We start from the raw sequence: 12,058 nt of genomic DNA on the forward strand, positions 1-12,058 counted from the left end.
TATGAGGTAGAAACATGGAACACAAGAGAGGAAGAAAGAGTTTAAATGTGTTCGAGATGAAATGTTTTAGAAGTATAGAAAGGTGTTACTAGGCTGGATAGATTGAGAAATGAGGAGGTGAGGAGGAGAGTGGGGGTGGAAAAGGAGTTGGGAAATAGGGTTGATGAAAGAGTATTGGGATGGTTTGGACACATGGAAACAATGAATGGAGAAAGATTAGTAAAAGAAGTGTGGATGGCAGAGGTGGATGGAGTGAACATGAGGGGGCGACCAAGGATGAGATGTAAGAATGGGGTAAAAGCTGGGAAAGAGGGGGATGTCTGCTGAGGAAGGAAGGGAGAAGACAGAAGATTGGGGTGAGTAGAGAATGGTTGTGTATGGATGATGCTGTGATGCATGGAAAGGAATGGGTGGGGGATTGGGGGGTTAGGGAGTATGTGTGAATGATATTTTGATGCAGCCTGATGGGATTTCTTCCCATCTTCACTTTTTCTGCATGAGGGGGCGGAGAGGGGGTTGCCAAATAAATGAAGCGGCCTTGCTGTGGATGTGCTGTGTCTTGCTGCATTGCTTCTGACCCAGGGCAGTGGGCAAGATACAGGCATGACCTGTCATCCAGGAGGAACCAAGAATACAGGGAAGTAGGAATGGTGAATGGGAGTGGAGTATGTGAAGGTGAAATAGGTGGGAGTAGATTTATGCCTTTGACTTTCACTACCTCCCTTGCAAAGGGGAAAAGGCCCTTGGTATATGTACAAGTATGCATGTATGTATTTTATTATCATTATGTATTTATTATATTATTATTATTTTAACTGTCTTATGAGTTGTTACATGCAGTGATAAATATTTCTTTCTGCTGTCCCAAATCCAGTCCCAGCTACTGTTCTAAGTATGTCGAGTTTCTTATTTACATTCACTCTAAAGTCCTATGTGTGAGGTAAGGGTCATATGTGTATTAATAGGAAGTGTGAGTTCAAGAATTAGGTTATTGTCTAATGGGTGAAGTTACCTATTATGACCACTGGGGGCCTCTTAGATACATGGTCTATATACTAAAAAGCTTCTTCTCCCTTATAAAGGAGGTAGCCAGGCAAGACATGCACACACCCCAAACCCACTATCACTACAGGCAATAGACTAAATTGACAGAAGGGAATCTCTTTATTTGGGATAGGAAGGGGTCATGAGAACAAATTAAGAAAGACCAGATGTCTAATGGATGTGAAGAAATGCAGTTTTCCATATGAATACATGGATTAGCTTAGAAGGGGATATAGCCCCAACTAGAATGATATGTTAACTCAAATATGAATATGATAATTGGAAATTAAAAATATAAACTAAGTTGAACGTCTACTTCAGGCTGGGTATGGCAAACTGGAGAGTAGGAGACAGAACCCAACAAGTATTTGTTCTTTCCTGTATACAGATTGACCTCTCATTAACAGACGTTAATTAGCTGTGTTTGCGAGGTTTTCGCTATGTTTTCGGTGTTTTTGGTGCTGTTGCTTAGTGCTTTGCAATCACTATGCCACCCAAAAACCACTCCAAATCAATGGATTATTCACATCAACGGACACCGTTACCCCCCTTTTAGTCCGTTAATGAGAGGTCAATCTGTACAATTGGATAAACACTCTTTCTCTCTCTCACTTCCTGTGTCTGTCTCCCTCTTTCTAGGGGACCCAATGAGCATTGCTCCTTTTCAATTAGGTAAATACACACAACAAAAGCTTTTTAGGTTGACCATGTGTATTCAACAAAACCCAGAGAAGTAGTGAGTAAATGGACATCCTCTGCCCAAATACAACATTGCGCTGACATTTACCTTTACAGCAAGGGTTGGCAAAGGTATCCATACTGCAGAGAAACTTTATAATTTCCTTGGAACATATGCGTGTGGAACGACTGTTGGTATAAAGGTCTGTGATGGCAGCAGCAAGTGAATAAGATGGCAGAAGAAGGAAAACCCAATCCAGAATATCCGCAACATGAGTCAAATCCAATTCAGGAATCCTCAGTATTGTGACTGTGATGAGGGTTGCCATACCTGAAAAAAAGAAAATGGATAAAAAAATTCCATCAGTTATATCATTCTGTGTGTGTGTGTATATATATATATATATATATATATATATATATATATATATATATATATATATATATATATATATATATATATATATTATATATATATTCACATGCACACACACAATAGAACTTTGGTTCTCAACCACAATCTATTCTAGATAAGTGTTCCAGGACCGATTTAGTCGTGGACCACAACAAGTTTACTGATCTCCTAGATACAGCTTTATCAGGGTGATATTTTCCCACAAAACTTTTAATTTTACCCCATGTTCCATTTTTCTGCACTCAGGTTGGTTGATATCCAATATTTTGGTTGACTTCTAAAACAAAAATTTCTCAATTTTTGGTCATGAGATGTTTGAGAACCAAGGTCCTACTGTATGTATGTATATATATTTATACATATACACACACACATACATACACCAGTGGATTTCCCCCAAAAAACAAAGGCATTAAATCCACTCCTACCCATTCCATCCCCACATACTCCACTCCCATTCATCCCCCTCCCTCCCTCCCTCTTATCTTGGCTCCTCCTGGTTAACGGGTCATACCTGCATCTTGGCCACTGCCCTGGGTTAAAAGCAACGTAGCAAGACACAGCACATCTACAGCAAAGCCGCTTCATTTAATTGGCGATCCCTCCTCTCTGTCCTCTCATGCAGAAAAGGAGAAGATGGGGAGAACTCCATTCAGGCTGCATCAAAATATCATTCACACTCCCTCACCCCACCCAATCCCCCACCCATTCCCTTCTATGCATCATAGCATCATCCTTATACAACCATTCTCCAGTCACCCCTATCTTCTGTCTTCTCCCTTCCTTCTTCAACAGACATTCCCCTCTTTTCCAAAGCCCCTTTTACCCCAACCAACCATCTCATCCTTGGTTGCCCCTTCATGTTCACTTCTTCCACCTCTGCCTTCCACACCTCTTTTACTAGTCTTTCTTCACTCCTTCATTCTATGTGTCCAAAACATCCCAATATTCTTTCATTAACCCTATCTCCCAACTCCCTTTCCATCCCCCATTCTCCAACTCCTCATTTCTCACTCTATCCAACCAAGTAACCCCTACCATGCTTCTCAGGCATTTCATCTTAAACACATTTAAACTCTTCCTCTCATATATTCCATGTTTCTGCCCCATACAGTGCTGTCAGCACAATCACTCCTTCATACAATCTCCTCTTAGCATCTATTCCCAAATGTCTATTTCTCATTACACTTTTCATTCCCCCAAAGCATACATACATGCAGGTGATATTCATCTATCAAAGCACCATATGTATTTCTTTGACCATCGCACAATTAGGAAATTGTGCAAATAGGAATGGGATGAAACACCACTTATCATGTCAAAAGATTAATTGATTTTGCAAATAAACATATAGATCTGATTAAATATGGGAGGGCTTTAAGAGGTTATGGGATCAAATTAAAAAAGACCATATGTCTAAAAGATGTGAAGAAATACAATTTCCACAGAGATGGATTAATACCTGAAATAGCTTAGGAAGTGATATAACCTAAGTTCAAACAATATACAAGTTCAAATCTAAATATGATAATTAGAAATCAAGGATATAGATTAAGTTGGAACTGTACATAAATTTGAGGCTAGGTAGGATAAATAATTAGAGAATAGGGAATGGAACCCAATGATTGTTGATTCTTTTCCTGTATACAGTTACATAAATTAGAGAGTGAGATTACCGGTATATATTTAATGGACTCTGCCTATAGTTGGGCAACCTTTTAGGAATGGATGTCCTTTTTTCATAGAAAACCTGTTGATTTCATGCTAATACAAAGTACAGTAAAATTTAAAAGTACAGTGAAGAAACATTATTGTATAATTACCCGTAAAAATGTTGAACATTGTCATTCTTGTGAATCCTGATGATGGGATGTTGAAGAGGAAGGAAAAGAGGTACATGAGGGGCAGTGTGACCCAGGCATAGAGGGCCAAAATCATAGCCATCCGACCTAACTGATCAGGCTCACTCAGGCCATCTTCACCATAAATCTGTTGCAATGATAAAATCACAATAATAACAAATCATTATGTTAAGATTCAGTGAAACTCAAATATGACAACATAAGAATAAAATTCTACAGGGTGTAGCAAAATGATCTGAAACATTCATAGGTTTCCAAACCTGTTACTGTTTACAAATAGAGTAAAAAGTCATATCTGGCTGTTTCTGCTGGAAGTGACTAAAGGGGACATGCCCCCTGCGACCCCTGATTGGCTGAGAACCTGCAGGGTTGGGTGCCAAAGATGCCTGCACGCGAAGCAAGCTTGCCTGAAGGGCCAAGCCACCACATTGATATTGATCTAAATCGGACTGGAAACCAGATATCCCTCAAGGGGACATGTCCTCTCTGGCCCCTTACTAGCTGAGAGAGTGATGACATCATGGCAATGGAGATGACAGATTGGCCAAGAGTGGTGGCATCATAGAAATAGAGATGATTGATTGGCCAAGAGTGGTGACATCATGTCAACAAAGATGACTGATTGGCTGAGAGTGGTGACGTTACTGCAATGGAGACGACTGATTGGCTGTGAGCAAAGCGAGCTAGCCCAAGGGGCCAAGCCCAAGCCCCTACATAGTGGGGTCAGATGCAATCTGTTGCTCATTTAGGAAAAAAATCTTTATTCAGCTTTTATTGAACCTACAAATGTATCAGATCATTTTGCCAAATCCCTTGTATGGATCATAGTAAAAAGAAATATATAATAAAATAATCAATCAGGGCATAAGAAGAGACAAAGAGGGTGGGATGGAAATGGGAGAAAGAAGGGAATATTTATCTATTTGTATTTAACTGAAATATATGGAGTTATGCTTGTGGGGAAGCAAATGTAAATTATTACTACTAAATTGTATTTACTCTGTAACTATACAAACAATAATATTTCTATCATGACTACTCTAATTCCCGGTTATATGGAAACACACTAAAAGTAAAATGTTTGGAAAGCTACGATTATGAGATCTTTATGTCCATTATGATCACTTCAATGATAATCATAATTGTTTCTTTCGGCTTCAATGATGGGAAACCGAAGTGCACCATTGCTGCTGACTTTGGTCCTTGGGTCCTCCCATAGATCTCTCTAGGAAGCAACATTGGATTAATGTGTTGTACTGGTGTTTTAACCTAGTAGTAGTATACAAGATAGGAGGTATGCCTGTGCCCATTTTTTATTTTCATATTATCATAATTCATTCTAAATTTTTGTATGGATCCAAGTTGTGTTACATCTTTCCCTACGCTATTCTGGGAAGTTACACATCTGTATGGAGAACTGTACTTTTTCTATATCCTTTAGACAAGTGGTTTTTTCAAACTTGTGACCATAACCTCTTGATACCTTCCTATCCCAGATAAATCACCTCTGTTCACCCCTTTCAATGCTCTGAATGCTGCTATCAGGCCCTCTCATTGTCTTTCATCATCCAACATTGGCTTGTTTAGTGCTTCCAGTCTCTCTTTGTATAATTTATCAGCAAGACTGGGAATCACTCTGGTTGCTATCTTTATACTAAAGGCTTCTTCACCCTTATCAGGGAGGTAACCACCCAAAGTGCACCCATCACCCAATTATTTCCCTTTTATCTTGGCTCCTTGTGGATGACGACTCATTCCTGTCTCCTAGACACTGTCTGGGTCATAAGTAATGCAGCAAGACACAGCACATCCACAGCAGGGCCCCACTGCTTCATTTACAGTGACCTCCCTCCCCCCCATCCTTTCTTGTGAAAATACAGAAAATGAGGAGAAATCAATTTGGGCCACTCCATCATATGCTTTGCTATCTCATCACTTACCAGTAGAGCCAATCCTTCCCTGACTTGACCTCTTGTCATTCCTAACACTCTCCCCACTACACTCCCAAACTCAGTATCACTCCTTTCTTTCAATTTAGTTTCACTTAATGCTAACACATTCATCGTCCTTCTCACAAAATGCCAAGCTTTTCCCTTTTACTCTCATCTGTACAAAAAACTTACAATTTTTATGACCCAATTTCTCTCACAATTTCAACTGTATTTCTTTTCACACAAGGAGAGCTGACAATTGGTGGCTGCTTCCCTCCTATTACTACTTTCAAGCAGTGATATAGAAACAGTCCTACACTTATACAACAAAGACAACAGTCCAAAGTTTCTTCCCAGAGAGATCTGTGGAAGGGCTCAACGACCATCGCTAGCTGCTGTGGGGCTCCGAGTTTTCAATGAAACTTGATTAACCAATTATCATTATTCATTAACTTTTAGTTTCCATTACTATGATTAACCGATTAAATTATTTTTGGAAAAAAAAACAAAACAAAAAACAAAACAGCTACTTAATATCTACTTTCTTTTATCAAATTGAGTTCATTAGAAGAGCTTACTTTTAAACATATGATGATCAAGGCACAGGGAATCATGAAGTTGATAAAATCCCACAAAGCTGCTGAAGCCCAGTATGTTGCAAAATGAACACCTGACACAAACTGTAGATGCTTGGATTTGCCTGTAATACAATGCATACCAGATTTCTAAACTTGTTCAGATAAACAAATTATTTCTTTCAACTAATGAAAAAGGAATTTTATTCTTCATTTGGTTTAAGTTAAAAAGAACATGGTCTTGGATATAATTCTGTCCTCATTTCATATATGCTAGTAAATTTTCAAGATATAGCAACAATAATACTGGCACATGCACATCTATTTAACAAAATAACATTCTTTTAAGAGAATAATATAAGACTGTAAGCTAAATTTCACACTAACCAACATGCTCTTTAACAAGGAAGAGCACAAATGAAGCTGCTAAAAATGACATGCCAAAAGCCAGGTTGAATCCGATTTGGAAGCCCAAATTTTGACGAGAATCTTGAGTTAACTGAAACAAACACATCCATGTCAATATCAAAATGACACTAAAATCTTACAAGAAAAAACAGTGTTTCTAAAGCTTTAATAGACTATTTTGAAAAAAAAAAAATTCTTATCTTTACCGACAGAATTACAACAACAATATTTTAGTTAACTAACCTTATCAGTATCGGTTCTTGGGAGTGGATGGTTGATTGTGGTGATGGTGAGATTAGGATTACCAGTAGTACTTCTCACAATGGCCAGATCTACAATTCCTAAGGCTATTGGAGGCGTATGAAAAGGCTGATTGTTAAAGAATGTGGTAGCAGTTAAACCATACGAATCTCCAGTCAGTTGTACAGCAACCATCCAATGCAAATTGAAGCTTGGTAAGTCAGCTTCAGCCTGGAAATTTGAATAAAAATATCAATGGGAATATTTGATAAAAAAATGTATGTGTGTGTGTATTTACCTAATTGTATCAATTTAATTGCGAAATACAGGAAAGAAGCAATGTTCATGGGGTCCCATGTCCTTCTCTCCAACTTATCATAACCTAATTTCAAATTCATATATGGTTCTAACTTGCTCTACATTCTGAATTTCCTCTTGTAATATTTAGATTTTAATTCATGTATTGTTCCACCTTGGACTAAATCACCTTCCATGCATATATTCATTATCTATTCTTAAAATTTGCTTAGTAGTCATCCTACCCTTGTTAAGATAAAAGTTGAGATATTTTCTGATGAACTGATGGGGACAGCTACATTTGGCCCTTGTAGCTGTTCTTTTAATGATGTGACAAAGGCATCTGTATAGTTGTTTGGATTTATGACTTGTATTACAGTTTCAGTACCATGAAAGTTCTGAAATGAAGCAAGTACATAACATTTATATTCATCTCATATAATCTCTTATAATTATGCTTTAAAAAGTATACTATGGCATACATAATTCTTAGATATACAATTTTTTTTATTTTGTTCACACGAGACCAATGTGTATAATTTCCTTTTTTTAATAGGAAAAAAAAATTGCTACTATTTTTTTCTAAATAACTTACACCAAGATCTAATCTCAGTTCTGGTGGTGTGTCATTTACTCCTGGAAGACTTTTGACCACCACAAGAGCCAGTATAAGGAATACAACTGGTATCACAAGCTGCAAGAAGTAGGATCTAATTAAAAACCCAATAATGATAGTAAACATAATAGTTCCAATCCTTAGCATCACATCATAAAAAATATTTTACTAACACAATACAGTACTGTAATGTACATGTGATATACATGTAATAATTCATTGCACTCTATGCATATGTATCAATTACCAGCTATTATATCCTATGCATTACAAGCAGAGTTCAAGTTTGATCAATATTCTCTGTGTGAATGGCTGAAGAATCTCTTTGATTTATGTGACTAAAGGAAGTATTAAAAAAAGATAGAAAATACCATCTATGGTTTCATTATGAAAGTAAAAAGAAATTAGAAAGAAAAGAAAAAAGGATAAATATGAATTTAGTAGTTTTAGAAAAATTAATTTAAGTGTATTTGGAAAGGTATATGGGATGTTGTTACTTGAGAATAAAAGACGAACAGGAATAATTGAGGAGTAATGTGGGTTTAGGAAAGGTAGACAGTGCATGGATAAATTTTTAGTAGGAAGGCAGATATGTGAGAAGTTTTTGGCAAAAAGGGATTTTTTTTTGGGGGGGGTTAACATGGATCTGGAGAAGGCTTATGACAGAATTGACAGGAAGGAACTGCGGGAGATATTGCAGATGTAAGGGATAGGGAGAAAGTTAACCCCTTCACTCCAGGCCAAAATCTCGCGGGCAACATTAGCTGCCAGACGTGTGATGTTGCGTCATAATACTTGCATTATAAAAAATAAAGTTACCGCTGTATATTGCTCATTCTCTTTCTTCCATGAATTTTGATAACCATAGAAAATATGATGAAGCCAGTTTACAGAGTATTGGGGTCAAGCAGGTACAACTACAATATACAGTCGAACCTTGACAGCCCGGACCCTCGTATGTCCGGTCAAAATGAACAAGCAAAGTTCCCTATTTGTCCAGTAGGTGGCAGCGACGACCGTACACGTGTACTCAACCCCGGCCCAGTCAAGCCGCCACTAGGGCTGCCGTTTAGTAGAATTTTGTACCAAAATGTTGTAAAATAGCGGCATGTGGCAACTGCACAAGGACATAAAGAATTTTTTTCTACATATCAGCGGGCTGTTAAAAACATTCAAAAACTCAAATTTTTGTTTAAAAATCTATTAGAACTAGTTATCAAATAATAAATGGTACATCAAAATATGGCTTTTATTGGTAATTGTGTTACTTATAGAACATTATACCCAAAAGATACGTTTTTACCGTGTAGAAAAAATTCTACGCTAAAGTTTCAGCTTTCTTGTAGCGATAATATAAAAAAAAAATTTTTTTATATCTTACTGAATATGTTAGGGCATAGGGGCATTATATACATTCAAGAATAAAAAAAAACTAGAACCAACATTTTGTTAAAGTTTGACAATATATCTTGCTATGGAAGTCTGCACACGCCCAAGAAAAATGTATGCCCCAGTATGGCAACACTCCCATTCTACCCGGCAGTGTAGAAAACGTGACAACCCTGGCCGCCACCACTGTCCTGCGTGCATACCTTCCGATATTTACAGTGTACTTAATAAAAAATACAGTACAGTACACTATTTACAGTACATTTACATGCCTGTATTACAGTTATTATTACAGAATTATTAGTATTATAGCATTATTATTACAGTATTATTATTATTACAGTGTTAGAGTGTTATTCTTGTGTGTTTCTATGCCATATACATTACCTATATGTATACCACTACAAAAATCTATGAGTGTTAGGGCAATATTTTCGATGACCGGACTTTTGGCATGACCGGACCACCCTTCCCCCAAATTAGTCCGGGCTTTCGAGGTTCGACTGTATATAATCAAGACGCAGACATCGGCATCCTCGCGTACCCACTTGCTCCTCATGACGCCTACGTAGGTGTCATCGTATCGAAGGGGTTAAGGTCACTCCAAAGCTTTTACATGAATAGTAGAGCATGCATTAAGGTTGGGAATGGTGAGAGTATATGATTTGAAGTGAAGGTGGGGCTGTGCCATGGTTGTATTATGTCACCATGGTTGTTCATTGTGTACATGGTTTGGTAGTATGGGAAGTGAATGCAAGAGAAGTAGGAAATGAGCCAGTTGTTGTTTGCTGATGATACTGTGCTTATGGTTATATCAGAGGAGGGTCTGAAGAAGTAAGTGATAGTTCAGGAAGGTATGTGGTAGGAGAAAGTTGAAAGTAAATATGGTTAAAAGTAAGGTGATGAGATGTACAAGGGGAAAGAAAGAGTAGGGTGGAATTAAATTGTAGAGTGAGGTAAGCAAGTTGGGAGTCCTGAACTTCCATTTGAAAATAGTATCTATGTATGGAATGCTTGGACATTAGTAGTTTCCCTAAAACCAGTGTATTATGACTGACACTGTCATTTAAATAATATGATTAAAGACTTGGGAGAATTGTACCACATTGTAACTATCATTGTTCTTAGCCTAAATTTGATCATTGGCACAAATGTTTTAAACATCTCCCCAAAGAATAGGAAATAAACTGACAAAGAAATATATTCTTATAAGAAATAATGCCTACTCCAGACTTGCAGAAAGGTAGATACTGCCTGCTTATCAGAAGCAGGTTATGTAAAAAGTTCCTTGCCTGTGTAAGGGACAGAAGCCAGTTGCGTGCTGTATGCAGGACCTTCTTCACCAACATTGCCCAGAACTGTTGCATGACTAGTATCAAACCAGTGTTACGTTGTAAGGGTGTTCTGCGTGGTGTTGTATTGAGACCTACGCCATTGGAAGCAGCTGTCTTCACTTGAGAAAGGAAACAAAGATACTGTTATCTTTAAAGTCTATCAACTACAGATGATTCTGTTATAAATAAAATATTGTAGCAAAATAATGTACTATGAAGAGATGAAGAGGTCATGTTAGGAGATACTTGCTACAAGTGAGATCATCACCTTAGCCCTTTGTGTTCAGACTTCCAGGTCTAGTAAGATTACCTGTAGCTGTTAGGTTTGATTGTAAGTCTGCTTTGTGCAGATCATAATCAAAACCAACCTACTACATGGCACACATAGAAGAATTATGTAATGTACATCAAATACTTCATGTATATTCTTACTGAATATAATGTATAACAATAAAATTTCACAGAATACTTACACTGAAAAGAGTTCAGTAGTGAGTAGAATGATGCAACAAAATCATAACAACTTATGTAAAAAGCATGCTAACTACAAAGCACCATCATTCAACAACACTAGAATGCAATGCAATTGAAAAATTCAGCATAACAATCAGGCAAATTAGCACAGAAAGCAGCAAACCACTTCCTTTAGCAGTGTAAAAGCAGAGCTAAATTAACAAATAAGTGCAATATATATTGTGGTGACTAAAGAAATTTATGCTTATACAGACACTGATGTTAAGTATCTTTACCTAACAGGATGCTCAGTGGGTGAGCATGTGAGTTTGTACTCAGGGGATACTACATTAATTCCCTGCTCCAGAAATTCCTCCATAAAGAGGCACCACCCTAGCCTCTCCTGAGAGAGGGAATTCACGACATTAAACTGGCACCATTACTCTCTACAAATAACTGAAGATTAATCTCCACTCAAAAAAGAATATTGATCACTTTAACTTCTACTATATCTCAGTTCTGCTACTGATCAAGGGTATTTGGCAAAAGATCTTGGCCCCGGTATGACACCAAGTGCAAGTTATCCAAGACGAAGCTGAGGGTATTGGTATCGGTTTATACACATTTTTACTTGTACCGGTAATTGATGTTTATGACAATTATGATAACAAGTGCAGAATAAAACATGTTCTATAAAACAACCTCTGAACATGATGGTGCATTAATATTTCACATAGAATGTTATAACAAAAAATTGATTTAAGGATTTTTTATAAATATTTTTTGTCATGATGCTCATGGCACAAGGAAGGAAGG

At 37.4% G+C, this 12,058-nt stretch overlaps 1 protein-coding gene across 4 annotated transcripts in view; it reads right to left on the reverse strand.

The window, feature by feature from the left end:
- LOC143032751 (phospholipid-transporting ATPase ABCA3-like) overlaps window positions 1–12,058 on the reverse strand; it is a 166,921-nt gene that overhangs the window by 11,619 nt on the left and 143,244 nt on the right. For all 4 annotated transcript variants that reach the window (XM_076197727.1, XM_076197728.1, XM_076197729.1 and 1 more), the window contains 8 exons: window positions 10,748–10,908; window positions 8,046–8,144; window positions 7,696–7,848; window positions 7,157–7,384; window positions 6,893–7,004; window positions 6,509–6,630; window positions 3,961–4,126; window positions 1,832–2,053 (listed from right to left, as the gene is read on the reverse strand). In XM_076197727.1, coding sequence (XP_076053842.1) covers window positions 1,832–2,053; window positions 3,961–4,126; window positions 6,509–6,630; window positions 6,893–7,004; window positions 7,157–7,384; window positions 7,696–7,848; window positions 8,046–8,144; window positions 10,748–10,908 — 1,263 coding nt within the window. The remainder of the gene's footprint in view (window positions 1–1,831; window positions 2,054–3,960; window positions 4,127–6,508; window positions 6,631–6,892; window positions 7,005–7,156; window positions 7,385–7,695; window positions 7,849–8,045; window positions 8,145–10,747; window positions 10,909–12,058) is intronic.

The sequence above is a fragment of the Oratosquilla oratoria genome, chromosome 14, assembly GCF_046742065.1.
Source record: "Oratosquilla oratoria isolate Oo_2021 chromosome 14, ASM4674206v1, whole genome shotgun sequence".
NCBI lineage: Eukaryota > Metazoa > Arthropoda > Malacostraca > Stomatopoda > Squillidae > Oratosquilla > Oratosquilla oratoria.